General features: G+C 42.9%; 2 protein-coding genes across 2 annotated transcripts; one reads left to right on the top strand and one right to left on the bottom strand.

The window, feature by feature from the left end:
- The first annotated feature begins 698 nt into the window (after window positions 1-698).
- On the top strand, window positions 699-9,874 carry LOC100701625 (bone morphogenetic protein 7). The gene is made up of 7 exons (XM_003442655.5): window positions 699-1,424; window positions 5,021-5,210; window positions 8,042-8,190; window positions 8,345-8,551; window positions 8,902-8,975; window positions 9,071-9,181; window positions 9,272-9,874. The coding sequence occupies exons 1-7, from the start codon at window positions 1,028-1,030 to the stop codon at window positions 9,419-9,421; spliced, it is 1,278 nt and encodes a 425-aa protein (XP_003442703.1). The 5' UTR covers window positions 699-1,027; the 3' UTR covers window positions 9,422-9,874.
- A 542-nt stretch (window positions 9,875-10,416) lies between these two features.
- On the bottom strand, window positions 10,417-16,531 carry LOC102077117 (uncharacterized). The gene is made up of 3 exons (XM_019358665.2): window positions 16,490-16,531; window positions 13,483-14,424; window positions 10,417-12,010 (listed from the first exon to the last, which is right to left on the bottom strand). Exons 1-3 carry the CDS (start codon window positions 16,529-16,531, stop codon window positions 11,630-11,632), a joined length of 1,365 nt encoding a protein of 454 aa, XP_019214210.2. The 3' UTR covers window positions 10,417-11,629.
- Between the last annotated feature and the right edge of the window lie 648 nt (window positions 16,532-17,179).

Below are 17,179 nucleotides of genomic sequence, written 5' to 3' on the forward strand. Positions count from 1 at the left end.
TAAATAATCTGTACTTCAGGACTGAATTGTTTTTCTAATTCAGAAATAAGAAGAAATAAATAAAAAGGTGAAAATTACACGCAAAAATAATAAATTCAAGCAATTAAATAATGTAATGGTTTTATTGAGTCAGTTCTAGTTGTCCCTTAATGTAATTGTATTGATTACAAAGTGGGGGATTTTGTCAACTTTCCTCTTGGCTTTTGTCGCTTTTATTGAATTTTATTTTATTTTATTTATTTATTTATTTAATTCTTCATGCTCGTCTAACGTCACAGTTTTGCTCCTTGTGTTAAATATGCAGTTCTAGATCTCTCTTTGTTTGTGATTAGTCATCTGACGCCAAACCGCTCTTTATGTAAACGCGGTGGATGCGGAACACCTGGGCTGACTAGCTGATAACTACCGCCCTTATCGTGATTACGGTTGTTAGGTTTAGTTAAGTCATATAAGTACAACGGAGCCGGTGACTGCTGCACTTGCTTCGTGGTACGGATCGCTAATGTGCAAAAGTGCAAACGTGTAAAGTAGTTTAGTTTGCACATTAGTGAGCATGACATGGCATTGAAGTACTAAAAATATGACCACAGAAAGAGGTCACAAAGACTGGCTGTCAGGTACAACAAGAGATTACCACCAATGCAATGCTCTGATTGGCCCCTGCATTCATAAACATAGGACCCTCTGCAGGTACCCCACACCCATCCGTGTGATTAGCACAGAGATCTTCACTGTAGAACACTGCAGCCCCTCACCCCCGTTTTCTTATTCTGAACTGCTCCTGCCCCTCCCCTGACACACCGACCTCAGTAAGATCCATCCCCAAGTTGCCATTAAGAAGAGCGCACAGCTGTGGTACACCGAAGACCACGCGCAACGGCAGATCGTCAATGAATGATATTCGATATAGATAGGTGGCAGTGTGTTTGGCGTTACCCGCACGCAGGAGATACCTTTATGAAGAAACAACATATCCAGTTTTATCTTTCGACTAATTCGAAGCGCACGTAAAAACTGAGCTAAAATAATGTTGACAAGCGCCTTGGCAAAGATAACGTTCCTCCTGTCGTGGAGTTACTTAGTGCTGGCCACGCGGGTCGCTTTCTCCAACTTCTCCGTGGACAATGAAGTGCGCTCCAGCTTTATCCAGCGGCGACTGAGGGGCCAGGAGCGCAGAGAGATGCAGCGGGAGATCCTCTCCATCCTGGGGCTGCCGCAGCGTCCGCGTCCGCACGTGCACACCAAACGCAATGCCGCCCCAATGTTCATGCTGGACCTCTATAACACTATTAGTATAGACCCAGAACAGTACAGGTATTCAAACTACGAGACAGTTTTACCAACGCAGACCTCCCCACTGGTGACCCCACAGGACAGCCGATTCCTAGAAGAAGCAGACACGGTGATGAGCTTTGTCAACCTCAGTGAGTAGAGCATGTATGACTTTTGAAGTCAGGAAGTGTGTTCACTTGGTTGTTAGCGTTATATCATTTGATTTAACCTCTTTTCTCTAACGCCTCCATGCTTAGATATATATTTAAGAACCCTAAGATTATATCACTTTTTGCACCAAGTCCACGTCGTTCATCCACATCTGAAACTCCATCATATCCAAATGACTAAGTTACCTAACCAACCTTGTTTATGTGCATGGTTTGATTTAGTCATCTCAGAATTCAGTTTTAGAATGAGCACTTTCTCTTTTTTTAGTTCATTTCCCGCAGCTGCAATACAACAGACAGCATTAAATGTGTCTGTCTGTCTCTCTTTTTTCTTTATAATCTGTTGTTTCTGACTCTTACTTTTGGTGACTTGCTTTACTTGAAATCAAGCGTTATGCATTCCAAGCTGTAAATGTTATGACAACATGTATGTATCTGGTTTCCCCAGAACCCCTTCAAAGCTCTCAGGGAGAGGCTTTAGCATTGCTTAGTTTCGCATGACTAGAAATTGAACAGGCATTTCTCAAGTTCAAGGGAGTGAGAGATGAGTCGATGAAGATCGAGATATAAACTGCATCTAAGCATGGTTATTGCTTTAGTAATCTTCCAGGTGCCTGTGCGTGCGTTCTTCCGTGCTTGCTTGAAGGGCAGTGGGAGCTTGGGTTTATTCAGACATTATTGAATTTATAAAAGGCAAATCCTGCTTTGTTTTCCATGGAGATCGTGTGGCAGCTCCAATATTACTATGGGAAATCAGCAGACCACATGCTGTTTGAGTGTGTGGCTACATCCCAAACCAGGTCTGATCTCTGGGCTTGCACCGTGTTATTTAGGTCAATGTGCAGAGAGTGGGATTTGGTCACCTGAAATATGTCTCCAAGAAATCATTAACCTCCCTTTCTGATTGGTTGTCAGTGGCATCGAACTGAAGCTTTATATAACAGGGCTTATTAGAGTTATTTCTTTTGCAACGAGCACATAAAGATGTAGTTAATACAAAACATTTGGAGACCACAAGAAAATCTCAAACATAACATTTTATGTCCCCAGTCCTGAACTTTTAACTGACAGTCTTCAGCTAATGAGATCTGGAAATGCTGTTTCTGAAAACCAACAGCAGATTTGTGTGGTTTCACATTTGAGAACTTTGATTTTAAAGAGCAGTGAGAAGGGGGGAAGAAACAATGAGTGTGTATTATTTCGCTGTCAGGCTCACCGCAGCCTCTTGTGCAGGCTCCCACATCGTGCTAAAGCGACTCTATCTTGGTGGTCTCTCGATGATTGCTTCAAGAGTGAACTGGATTACGGTATTTCCCTTCCAAAGACCACAGCTTCCAATATGACGGAGAGCTGCTGCAACTCATTTTATCCTTTTACATAAATCCGGCCCATCTAATCAGTGTCTGTAAGTGATGTGAGTCGTGTTAGAGAGATGGGTAAAGATTTATAATGCGATTCACAGGTGCAGCATATAAACATGCTTACTGTCACTATAAAAGGCAGCTATCATGCTCTGCACATTTTCACTGTCTTTATACTGTTCTGCATTTCTCTGCTCCTCATCTCGGCTCCTTGTTTACCACTTCTGCAGTCTTTCCCCTGACATGTGTACACACTCATCCAATATGCTTTCTCTTTTTTCTTTCTTTTTTGCATTGACCAAAGCACACCTGCAGAGCATGAGAACAGGCTTTATTGCACAGAAATGTCACCGTGTTTAGATAAGATGCAAGAAACTCTTGTAGCGGGAGGAACGACTGAAGAACAGATGGATTATTGTGTTTTTTCGAGAACAAGCAGGAAGACATGTGCTTGTCCTGCCAAGCCGATTGAACAAAAAAAATTCCATTAAGATAATTTTTTTTTTCCACTCTGAAATGTATTACTGCCTTGTGTGTGTGGCTTCTCTTTTATGTGTTAAATCAGATTTATGAAAAGGCTTTCTTTTCTTTGTCTTTGATAGTTCTCTTTCAGGGTTGTTAAACCTAAAGTTCATGGATTCATGGATCTCGAAGGAAATTAAGTGCTTTATTTGTCATCACCTTTTATTTAAACTAAAGATAAAATGTTTCTGAAATTAATAGACTAACTTGTACATCCTGGTTTATTTTAGTGCAGATTTGTGATCCATCTTTAAACTCCCATGCTGTGAAGAAGACACTTACTACAAAAATTGCAATAGGTTAATAGTGGCTCTGCAGCTATGTGGCCCTTTAGCTTTAGGGGTAATCCAAAGTGTTGAAATGCCTCCCAGAGGGAAGTTTGCATATCTGAGGTCTGATCTCGGCAGCTAATGGTCCCTAACGTAAACACACCAAGTCCTTACAAGCAATTATTGCTTTCATAAAATCACCCCTCTCTCCCTTCCAGCATTTAATTGCGGTCAAACAAATGACTAGCAGGGTTCAGAATGCACTGCTCTTAACGATGAGCGGCTTGTGCGTGTGTTTCTGCGCTAAGTGTTTGTAGACGTCTGTGAGTCAAAGCATGTGTGAGAGAGCTCTGCAGTGCCATGAAAAAAAAAAAAAAAGTTTCTAGCAATCAAGATCCTGTAAGGATGGATGTTTTTTAAAACGATAGTGTGCTCCATCAGTTAGAGTACAGGATGATGTCATTGCTGATGATGTAGTGTGTACCAGTGAGCAGGATGTGTTTAACATGGCTAATCGCTGCTCCCCTCTGCTGCACACCTTCAGCAGTCCTCTGCTGCTCTGCTGTTTCCAAGGACAAGCATGTTGACTAATGCTGTAAAAACATGACACTGGCAAGCTCCAGGAAGCTTCGGGGTCTTTCTGACCACCGTTCCTTTTTTTTTTTCCTGGAAACTCTGAGTGTTGGAGAGCTTCAGCCGGCTCAGGACTGGGCGGAAACCTCACAGTGTCACCAGCTACTGCTGCTCCACTTTCTCCTACAGTCAGACTGAACTCAACGGATGGCGACGTATTGCAAAACGATCAGGGGGCTGTAATGGGCACAGACACCGGGTATAATGGCACATGTGAATTTGTGTGCCTCTCTATGCTTCATGTGAGCGTGTTTGTAAAAGTACACTAGCTGCTGTGGTTTTCCGGGCTGCGCCTTAACTGGCCTTTTCTTGTGGTCAGCACATGTGTGCAATTTAAACAGGGAGCCAAACTGAGCCATGAGTATTTTTTTTTTTCTTCCATTCCTTCACATTGGCCTGTATGGCAAACTTGGCTAAAGTGATGTTTAGATCAGTCATTTTACTCATGGCAGCAGGATTTTTCCTATTTCAACCCGAGTGCTTCCGAGCTGCGGGCAGAGCAACACACATCAGAGAGCTGACTGAATGTTTTGAGAGACCACAGTTGCTTTACCATCTGATTGCACTAAGCGGTTTGCCTTAGTGCCTTTTCAGTGTCTGTGCAAACTTTCTTTTTGAAGGTCAAAAGGGTTTTTTTCACCTAGTGTGTGTGTGCGTGCCTCTGGGAGAAAACAATAAACCGTTTATTATAGCGATGTTGTAACCAGATGGTCTATAGGGGGATAATCCTTTTTAAAGCGCATCAAAGCCACCACCTGCTCTTCAGGTTTGTCTGTCTGTCGTCGTCTTGTAGTTGATCAGGATCAGGATCTTCTCCTCCAGCGCCATGCTACAGAGTTTCGCTTTGACCTTTCACGTATTCCAGAGGGAGAGGCCATCACAACAGCAGAGTTCAGGATTTACAAAGATCTCATCCAGGAGCACAGTGAGAACAAAACATTCAGAGTGAGTCTCTACCAGGTGCTGCAGGATCCTCCAAACAGGTAAAGAGAGTTTCTTATTTGCTCCTTTCTCTGTTTTTAATTGATATTATCATATATGTCAACCCTGTCCTTGCAGCAGATGTCAAAAAAATCTGCCCCTTATTTTTCTTCTTTGTTATCATCGCCGTGATATCTTGTACATATCAGCTGCTAGGGATGAACATTACTGACTTTAATGATTCCCTAATATGTCTGCTAATGTCATTTTGTGTGTGCATGTGCTGACTTCAGATTGAGATTAATCCTTTTTATTAATGTAACCCCCCCCCCTTTTTTTCTTCTTCTTTTTTGAATTCATGATTTCTTAGATCATTCAGCTCGACTCCATGGTTTGAGTCCTCTTGCTGAATTTCATCAGGCTAAACACTTGTTTTTCTTAGAAAATAGGTTGTTGGGCTTCGTTTCTCCAGTGCTTATTTGTGCTGATGTTCGTGTCAGTACTGCCACTGTTGACACAGAAATTAGTGTCAATTACGGAAATACAGTGGCTGTCTCAGAGTGGTTTACTCTCACGCTGTCTGAGAAAATCAGCTCCCAGGAGACCGGTGTTTATATCACACAGCTGAAGCTACAAAATAACACCAAACCCTCAACACGTCAGTTTTTCTATTACACAGCTCTCTCTCCATCATACCTCCGGGTTTTCTCTGCCAGTGTCTGATATGATTTTAACTTTCTGTTTATTTTCCTTGTTGAAAGCCGCAGGTGAATTTACACACCAACTTCCCTCTAACCTTAGGGAAAAGTCTGTTTTGTTTTGTGTTGGGACTCTCTAGAAATCCAGCACAAAAACTTCTTGCAGGATTCCTACTGACCCTCATATATGGTGGCAGCTGGCACTGTTACATTATTAACACAGATGTCTTGAAACTAACCAGCGATCTAGACCTGAAATAATAATTTGATCAATAAATTAGCAGTTTCACCATTTTTATTTCGATAACTTAATCATCTGGATATTTTTTTTCCCAATCAAAAATGACATAAAATTCCCCAGAATCAGCTTTTCACATGTGGATAAAAACTAAAACTCACTACAACATTAAGATTTCCTCTGATACATTGATGTAACTGCATACTTTACCCTGTGTATTGTATTAAATTTTATTAACTTGCTGCAATTCCTAGAGTTGGTCATCTTTTTTAAAAAAACTTTATTTACATGTACATCAGGCTTTCTCACTGTCTGAGGCCTCAGTGGATCTTTTTAAGGTCATTATGTTTTTGGCTTTGAGAACTCAAAACTTTACAGTAACAACCAAGCTTTGGTTTCGTGATTTAAAAAAAATCAGACTTTTGGAACTCTGGAAATCCACAAATTTTAAGACCCTTATGATGAACTTTTAAAAATTCTGCTGACACAATTTAAGATTTAATAAAGGGGAAAAACCCTCCTGGTTTCTGTTTCAGTCCAAACTGAAACACAAACAACACCTACTTTTTGTTTCTTGACTGAAGATTCATAACAAATACAGCTTTTATAAAGAAAAAGTGTAGAGACATGACAAACATGCATCTGCAGAGGACCAGACATTAGAAAAATGATTACGACAGGATTTACAAAGAAACTCGTTCTAGGTTTTTATATTTGGTCAGAAGCTTGTAAAATGGCTGATACCACACAGCACCACTCCGTAGGTGTATTTGACTGGTCCTATTGCATCAGCTGAATTAAAGCCGGTCAGCAATGATTTAAAATCATGGGTTTGGATAAAAAGGGGTCATGTGCCAGCCAGTAGGTGTAGATTAAAGTGTTTTATCTGTGACAGTGGGGCTGCCGGCAGCACCATTGTCATTCAGACACACAAAAGCCACTTCACACAGACGAGCAGGCAGCAAGCAGGACAAAAGACAGACGTCTGAAACTCGGACTATAAACAAAGCAATCCTCTGTTGAGATCTGCCCCTAAGCGGACACACATCAGCGTTAAAGTGCTGCTTTGATAACATTCAAAGTGGGAGGACTGGATGATTTAGAGGGGTAGCTGTCAGGGAATTTAACTGAGGTGATACTTAGACTTTTACATTTTAAATTAGAATGGTTTCATTCGCTTCCACTTTGCATTTATTTCCTGAAAATGTCAGCATCATATAAAACGCTGTGCTGTTAAGGGAGTGATAAAACCACACACACACACACACACACACACACACACACACACACACACACACACACACACACACACACACACACACACACACACACACACACACACACACACACACACGTACTGCTGCAATATTTTCTCGCTTGTTGAATTTTTCCCTTTAGCTTGAACTTCAGCAAATGAAATGTTTCCACTTAGATTAAACTCAAGTCTCTAACCATTGACTGGTACAGTTTCTCTGATCCTTCTCCATCGTGGGTTTACCCTCAAACACATTGCTGAAGCTTAGCACTTTAACTTCACTGCAACTGGTGAACTTCAGCTCCACTGTATTGGTATAGTGAGCTAAAAAAAACCCATAAGTGGTCCTATACTTCTGCACTCTAAGTAGTACAGGATCTCACATATGCTTTTGACATTTGTGGTGTATTAAATACTGAAAGCCAAACATTTTCCCAAGCATACCACATTCCTTTAGATGTGTTTGTATTTTCAAGAACGTCCACGGTTTCCATAAATTTCACAGTGGAATGAAATCCATTTGCAGTGAAAAACAAGAGCGAGGTAACCTATCATGGTGGGGTTTCATCGACACTGCATTTTAATTTGTGTTCTGTGGAAAAGCCGATCGACTGAGTCCGCGGTGGAATGGTTTTACTTTGCACTCGGAGCTTTTCTGCACTGAAATCCCTCGAGTGTGTTTACATTTCATTCTGTCCTCAGTGACTTGGAGCTGTTCCTGCTGGACCGGCGAGAAGTTCTGGCTTCAGAAGAGGGATGGTTGGTCTTTGACCTGACCACCACAAGTAACCTGTGGCTGGTCAACCCTGAGCATAATCTTGGCCTGCACTTGGTCCTTGAGGACAGTCATGGTCAGTGATTATCCAAAATAGATTTTACAACACTGAAAAATTGAATGTGATCCATGGTAGTAATATTAAAAAAAATTAATCAATAAATAATTGATCCTTTTATGTAATTATGGCTTGGTTGCCTCTTGGGTTTGTTCTCTGTCTCCATCTGCAGGTCAGAAGAGAAACCCCCAGTTAGCTGGAGTGGTAGTGGGCGGTGGGCCTCAGGACAAGCAGCCATTCCTGGTTGTCTTCTTCAAAACCAATGAGGTGCGACTCCGCAGCGTTCGTTCAGCCAATGGCCAAAAGGGGCGCCAGTCAAGCCGCTCTAAACCCCAAAGGACTGTTCAAGATGCACTGAGGGAAGTGGAAGCTGCAACAGGTTACTGAACCCCTAAACCCTCTTTTCCCAGATGAAGACGACCTCCCTTGTACCCTTAATGATGAGTTTTGACACCTCAGTGTCAATAAAGACGTGATTTGACATTTTTCCAGGGGTAGCAGTAATAAGCTGTATAGGCAGAGCTCACTCTGACTAACATCTGATACACACTCAGTCATTTTGTTCTGAAAACAGGCCGGAAATATAACAGAAACCACTTAGTTCAAAAGAGGAACACAAGGGTTACTCCTCGTAGGCGTCTAAAGAGTTAAAATGTCACTTATGAACAGAGTCATTTCAGGAGCTTTAAGAACCTGTTGTGTCAACTAATATTTGCTTTTTCTTTTCAGCCAATATCGGCATCTCTAAAGAAGGATGTAAAAAGCACGAGCTGTACGTCAGCTTCAAGGATTTGGGATGGCAGGTATAAAACTAAAGTTTATCAACATTTTTTTTTAAAAACTTATTTCTTCAAAAGTGACAATTAACAAACACTTTAAAAAAAAAATCTCTGACCAGGACTGGATCATAGCACCAGAGGGCTACGCAGCATATTACTGTGAGGGAGAATGTGCTTTTCCTCTGAACTCCTACATGAATGCCACCAATCACGCTATTGTGCAAACTCTGGTAAGCCTCAAACGATCCCTGATTAAAGGCATTTCCTCTGTAGCCTCTGCTCTCCCTGAGGATATATTTTGTATTTCTTCTGTGCCACAGGTGCACTTTATCAACCCAGAGACGGTGCCCAAAGCCTGCTGTGCCCCCACACAGCTCCACGGCATCTCTGTGCTCTATTTTGATGAAAGCTCCAATGTCATCCTCAAGAAGTACCGCAACATGGTGGTCAGAGCTTGTGGCTGTCACTGACTACTCATATTCCCCTCTGTGACGCGTACAAATCCAGAGAGATGCTGAAGAAAGGCGGAATCGAAGCGATGATTAACTGACTGGTCACCGGAGAGCTTTCGCCGCAGAGCTTTATTCTGGGGGTCTGTTTTTTTTATTTTTTATATGACCAGCAGCTGAGCCAGCTTTAACCACTACCACAGCCCAAATAGAGCTACTGGTTACAGAAAGGGATTTTATGGATTTTTTTTTTCCCTTTGTAACGGATTTTATTTTTTTATATACTTTTGTGTGAAACTAGAGAGACTGCACCGAAAGGACTTCGAGCAGTGTGCAGAAGTTTCATAAGCTGAGAAGGAACCTGTAAAAAGTACTGGTAGTGGTGTGTGCTATCATACATGCAACAAATATCTCTATTTGAATTCTTTTTGAAATAAGAATAAAGAGTTTTGTCTTTGTGTTAATTTAATTAAATCAGACTTTACAGCTCATAAAACTATAAATCTTCCCCTTGAAGCCTCTCACCATTGTTTTTGGATGAACCTGTGTTTAGATAAGAGAAATGAAGTCTGGAGTTCAGCAGGGCAGTGAGTTAATGCCAGTGGGATAGATTCATAAACATTGCAGTTGTTCAGAGATTTGCCAAAATATTAAACCCACTCGCAGGTGAAGTAAATAACATTTGACCGTGTTTTCATAATGAAATCATGTGAACGTACCACCCACCTGAACATTGTTGCAGGCCTCACCCAGCAGGACAAATCACTCAGGAAAAAGCTTAAGCATCACAGCAGATTCCCTAGATCCCAGTCTGGTTGAGCATCAGTGGGCTGACCTGGAACAAGGCTGGTCAATGAAGGCTCTACCTGCCAACCTGTTCAATCCACACGACCCGCTACCAAATCCAACATCACTCCTCCATCCGCTCCATCCACACTTTGTCTGGTGTCAGAGCAGAGCTGCAGCTGGACTGTATTTTGTCGCATTAAGAAAGTTAATTATTTGAAACTCTAACCAAGATTTTATTTTTTATTTTTTTACCTTATCAGCATGTTTGGTTTGTAAACGCCTCCTCTGTAAGTACTGAATGGGCTGCACGGTTGACACATGGAATATTTATTTCTTCAGCTTTGCTTCACCTTCACCTACAGCACCTTGTGTCCATTAACTCTGGCATTATTATTATTAACTCTACATTTAAAGATCATCCTATTCACTTAAAATGAACTGTTAGGTGAGCTGTGTATACGCACACTTTCCAGTCTTTTTCATGTCCACTCTTAACAGTGGGACACATTCAAAAAGGAGCATCAGTACAAAAAACAAAGCACAGCATATACACAATACAATATATCCAGGCATAAAAAAAAGGCATTTATACCGACATCACTGAGAAGCTTTGTGCCTCTATATTACACTCACACATCACAGCCCACGCTTTTAAAAGCACAGGTTAGACCTGTTATCGAAGAAATAGAGGTAGAAGCGTAAAATGAAATCCTTCTCATGTAGCGAAAAAAATCACGTTTGTTGTAAATCTGAAATTGTCAAATTGGTTAAAGTATCCAGTTTCCAATTCGGAGCAAAGTTTCCTTTTGTGATCACAAAGAACTCTTATATAATACCAGGCAGGAAAAGAGAGAAACTATCATGAGCAGCGAAAGACCTGAGGAAGTATTTTTATGTGCTTTTCAAGGAACGTGGGCTGATTTAGTCAGAACTGCTAGGAATAATAATATGAACACTTACATCAGAGCCAAAAACTCAAACACGCTATCCTTTGAACTAACAGGGTTTCCCTCAAACGCACTGTCACTGAAGCGGTTTTATGTGGCAACACAAATTTTACACTTTGGTTCTACATTTCAAAAAGAAAAAGAAAAGGTCTTACATAGCCTGAGTTCTTGCGTATAAGATCTGAATTACGTGCTGCTGCAGACTTTGTGTAGGCTCACAGCAGATGCAATGTCGAGCTCTGACACGATTCATGTTGTCAGCGTGTGATCCCTGACTAACCTTGACAAATACAGCATGTGTTCTCACACCTCCGGGGGATCCTGAGAGTTAATCTTTCCTCTTTAAGCGGTTCCTCCTTAGATACAATCATCATACCAACAGTCAAGCACAGAAATAGGATTCAGGAGGTAGAATGACAGTAAATACAGGCTGATTAGAAAAGAGCTGAAAAGCAACCAGCTAGCTCCCTGCTAATGAAACAGCCACTGTTCACTACATGCAATTAGTTCCTGGACCTCTCAGCTCAGGGGCTGAGAAGTGCCTCCTGCGGACCGCCTCTGTGCCCCTCTTCTGCTCCAGTGCTTGCTCCCCTGGCCTTGTGTGAAGCGGTGTGCTCGGGCCAGATTGTGGATGTGGTGCTTTTAGGGACTCACACCCTTCCTCTTCTAACTTCCCGGGTGAGGTTTTTGGCTCCGGTGTGGCTGGCTGTGGAGCCTGGGGAGCTAATACAGGTGTGAGAGCCAGGCAGACATCCCCTACGCTGAGCTGGTGGCACTGCAGGCCGCAGAGGCGGGCAGTCTTCTGAGGGCTGCAGGAAGACCAGCCGCGCCCACGCACGAAGAACGGGTACTCCACATACACATCCACCAGCTCCTGCAGGAGGCAGACAGATGCATACAGAGGAAGCTGTGAGACAAGCACGGCTTAGACGTTTGCTCACTAGAGGGTGGTGTTGTTCCATTATGGTGGCTCTATTCATGCTTAATGTAACAGCAAGGAGATAGAATTAACATTACCTATGGATTTCAGGTTTTTATGCACATTATCAATGCATACAAAAATTCACTTGTTACACCATCCGGTATATACTGATTCAAATTTTCTGCAGGTAAGTACACACCTTTTAATCTACCCAATTATAGATTTTTCTTCATCTTGTGCTAAACATTGCAGAGCCTCCAGAAAAAATGGCTTTCAGGCATGAGGCACATCTTACTGGATATCTTCTTTTCTTAACTGCCAACAAACTCAGATCATTTCCCTGTTTGCAGCACTCTCCTTTGGCCTTAAAATTACTACTGAAGGCGGCCACAAAAATAGCAACAGACATACAGCTCCATCTTATAAAAAAGCTGCTTTATTTCCCAAAACAGCTAGCCACTGCAGTGTTTTGCAGAAGATACAGATACAGGAAGTGCAAATGCTCCTGACTATTTTCAGCTTCAGATTAATACAAGCTTTCTATGCTAGTATTTTTCACAGTCTGTAGTATTTTACTGCAAATCCCACAGCGCGCTCAAGGTGTTGCTAACAGTTTTCTTGGCAATAATGGAGCGCCATGGCACTGAAGGATAAGCTTAGGATGCACATGCTATACACCTTTAATTTGAGCTATTCATGCACTTGAATTTGCCATTTAAAAGTTCAGTTATTATTTTTTATGTGTTTAAGAAGACAGTGATGTATGTAACCAGGTAACACAGGAATGTACTCTAATGTATGTCTGGTGTAAGGATACCAGCTGTTCTGGATTGTAAATACCATTAGGTCTGAGAATAGTGGCTAAAAAGCATCATAAATACCATAAAAAAATAAAATAATGGTTTAGAGCTTCTGAGCAGAAGTCAGGGTGAAGAGGAGTGGCAGCAGAAATGTATGTTTAGGTGCACAGAAGGAAGAGTTGGTGAGGATAGAAAAGCAAAAGTACAGGTGGAGAAAGTTCACTTGGTCCCTGAGACCAGCCTGTTTTTGTTATGCTCATGTATGCGTCACTAAAACTCCAAGTAAAGCTTGTGTTTATCTCCATTTAAGTATCGTGTGATAAGAGTCCAAACCCATCTAGCCTGGGTGTTTTTTTCACAGTAGTAAACTAAAAAATGGCATCAGTGTTATTCTCTGACATATGACAATAAAAGCTAAAGGCATTTTCTCAGTAAGAATTTCAGAAGATTCAATTATTTCTACTCTATGACCCAGAAATATATTAATGTTATTAAATGTTATTAAAGTGTAATAATTTACACCATCTAACCATGTGATCCAGATGCTCTTTTTGGTGGGAGTACTATGTAAAAAGAATAGTAACAATAATGTGTGCTTAACATCACAGTGGGAATTTCTTTCACCTGGCTCTGCTGGTCGTGAAGCATGATGAGGAGGCGGGAGATCGAGGACGAGGAAGCTGAGGGGGAGATACTCTGCACCGTGCAGCAGCTCAGGCGCAGGTCTGGACAGGCCAGTGAGCCAAGCAGGAAATCTTCAGTTTGCAGGTGCTCTACCCTCCTCAGCCGCCCGTCCCTGAGCTCAATCAGAGAACCGGCCACAAAGTGAGGGAGGAGCCAGGGGAAACGGTTAGGAGAGGCGGTGGAGGAGGAAACATGCTCAGAGGAGGGCCTCGTGGGAGATCTTGAAGCGTCCTCCTTTGTGAAGCCGCCAGCGCTTTTGGAGTTGTTTGGGGAAACTTGTATGAAGGAATGTCCAGAAATAGAGGCAGCCTTTGTTGATCTGTGTGACAAATCAGGTTGAAGTTTGGGGTTCTCACGGGGAGAGTGAGGTAGGCTTGTGCTCAAAGGTGAAGTACTTGCCTTTTCGACCCTGGGAAAATACTCAGTTTTTCTCTCTCCTCTCCTCATGTAAGGACCTTTATGCCTGCTGTAGGTCTGCCTCTCTGCGTTCAAACTCTTCTCTCTTGAAGTCTTGTGCTTCACCCAGCTGTACGCTCCACTCGCTCTGTGCAAACCCTCCAGGGAGACAGCGTTGAATCTGGAAGGATAGTACGGATGGCCTGGGTGGAGTGCAGGTGTGCCAGATATGTGGCTTTGGTGCTGATAGTGGTGAGGAAAGTCCCATCCAGGATGCAAGGGGTTGAACTCTCTCCACTCTGCCCAGCCATGATGCTCCCTGAATGCAGAAAGAATCTGCGGTTTGGACCTGTTAGGTGTGGGTGTCTGCATCCAGGGCTGGTACAGGGCACTGACCCGTCTCGGCACAGGCTGGAATGGGCCAGTGTGCTTTGTGGTGAGTTCGGTGTGGCTCTTTGGTCCCTCTTCTTGAGCGGGAGGCTGTCCCTACCCGGGACCAGAGCCGAGTTTGTTGTGAAGCTCATGGGCTCGAGCTGATCGTCACTCACACCGACACTCCCGAAGAACTACAGGTGGCGTTGTGATCATGTGACACGGGCTCCATTAGTCTCTTGGCAACTGTCGCGGATCCAAGGTCGCCACAATCTGAACAGCAGGAGAAACAGTTACTAATGCACTTCACATCCCCACAAACAAGTTGTCAAGCTGGAGAAAATAACTGCATTTCCCTTTATGTAGAGTCTCTCTTACTCTGGTATTTCCCCTCTCTCTGAAAAATTCACAGAACTTTCCCTCTCTCCCCTCCCGTGAAAGTACAACATGGTGAGATCAGTGCCTGTGAATATCCCTCCACATCTGAACAAAAACTCCGCCATCAGCTTCAAATTACAGCTTTCCAACCACCAATTGCCATATTGACAGGGTTTAGTTTGATGGACACCTACCAGCTCCTTTGTAAAAAAAAAAAAAAAAAAGAAAAGAAAAAAAGAAAAAAGTTACTATGGTTACAAAGTGCTGTACACTGTGCTTGGTGGAGGCATGAGTGTAGTGGAGACGAGGCAGAGCAAAATGTTAGTGGTGGGTGTAAACTCAGGGGTTAGATTTTATCAGTAACACAGTAAACTTTGAGGTTAATAAGGTCGGTCAACAATGGTGAGGAAAATATGTGTGTTAAGTGACTAAATGTGAGAGGGATGTTAAACACACAGACCAAGCTTGCATCTTTCTCATAATGAAGAGAACCCCCTCCAGCACCTACAGAAACCCTATCATCCTTCTTACGTGCATGCACAGATGTGAGTCAGCTCACTGAGGTGGGCTAAATATAAGCAGTCTGTGGCCAGACACACACCAGTTTCAAGACGCTGCAGACATGCTCTTTCATACATATATATAAAGTGATGCAGGGAGGTAAAGGACAGCAGAGGACTTTTACAGCCTGCCAATGCAAAGCTTATCTCATTATGTCATCATCAAAGCTGAGCGCCGCCGCTGAAAGAACTTCTTTCACTCATCTTGACAGTCATGTCTCTGACATAAAGCTGCTTCTCTGTTATGTGTGCGCGTATCTGTGTGTGCGTGTGGTATCAGACGACACCCACACAGCGACATTCCTGTGCGAGCACCCGGCGTTATATCAGGACGCATAAATAGGTAACTATTTGTCAGCTAAACGCTTGCAGTGTGAATGTAAATTAATTCAAATGGAATCGAGGTGTGGGCCACTCACTCACAGTGACCTACACAGGTACAATCAGATCGTGCGTCCAACAGGCCTGCTCAGGACGGTTTCTCCATGCTCAGTGACCATATGAGGCGATCGTGATCACTACAGGTCGCTAATCTATGGAAATGAAATGTATACACAGCAGCATTTAGTGTGTTTGGTGCCTTTATGGTCGAGATAATCTGCGCCCAGGTCAGGACTGTTTGCATATCAGTAGTGGCAATATTGTGCTTAGTTTGCTTGATGCTTTCTTTCTGTGAAACTGAATATAATCAGGTTTAACCTCTGTAACCAGCTGCAGCAAAGGGTTTCTCAGACATGCATTCAGAGCACAAAACTATCTCCTTTAAAAAAAAAGATTATCTATGGATGATACACTTACTTGCATGTTTCTCCATTCATCCATTTGTGTCTCCCTGTGCATCCATCTTCACAGAGAATATCCATCCATGTTCATGTCCAACAGGAGCGCCGACTTTCCACAAACACACACGCATACACACACACGCACTCACGCACACACACACACCTGTCTGTCTTGTGTCGTCCTCGCAGGCTGGGGGAGGAAAAAAGCCAAACGGAGCAGAGTGAACAGAGGCATCCAGACGAGCTCAACAGACTGTCTATTAGACACACACTCCTCTCTTCTTTCTCCTCTCTTCTTTTCTCTTCTCCTCTCTCTCTCTCTCTCTCTTCCCTCCTACTCGCTTTTACATTTTACACTCCCACTCTGCTCAGCCAGTCAGTCAGCCCTTAACCTTTCTCAGACTGATTTCATGCCTCTCCCTCCCTCTCTCTCAATCTCTCACACCTGAACTTGCTCACCCTGTGTTTGCTGCCGAGTGGCACTTTTAGCTTCTCTTCCATTTGTAATCATCCTTCCTCTCCATGTTCCACGCTCTCCCTCTCCCTCACTCTGTGGCTCACTCGCCGTCTCCCTCTCTCTCTGTTGTTGGGTGTATAATTAGAAATGAGACTGCTGTGCAACTCCTCAGCTGATGGTAGGCGTATGACTGCCTGATGGCTTTGGCGCTTTGCCTGCTGGAGTGAGGGCGGGAAACCATAGCTTTAGCCTGGGCATGCTCACACACACGCACACACATGCACGCACAGGCAAATACGACAAAAAAGAGCCCACAAAACAGAAATCTGAGAACACAAAGCCTTGCCTTGCTGTTAATTCTTCCTGTTTCTCACTTCCTGTTCTTTTTTTATCTTAAGTATTCAGCGATTCAGCCTTAAGCACACATGCTAACCCTCTGGAAAAAAATATCATAACATTTGGTTGTCGTGTGGGAAACATTCTGCTTTTTCATCTGACTTTAAAACACAAGAAAGAGGACACGGCTTTTGATGTAGGGCTGCCTCAGCAACACAGCAGCCTGGGTCCCAGCTACTGATTGTATTTTATTTTTTTGCAGGGCCTCAGCCGGTGAACCCCCAGTCATGGGAAAGCCTACGCGTAATTCAGTTTGTGGTGAAGAGGATTTCTTACTTTGAGTCACATCATGCTTC

Source organism: Oreochromis niloticus, linkage group LG5 (genome assembly GCF_001858045.2).
Source record: "Oreochromis niloticus isolate F11D_XX linkage group LG5, O_niloticus_UMD_NMBU, whole genome shotgun sequence".
NCBI classification, from domain to species: domain Eukaryota; kingdom Metazoa; phylum Chordata; class Actinopteri; order Cichliformes; family Cichlidae; genus Oreochromis; species Oreochromis niloticus.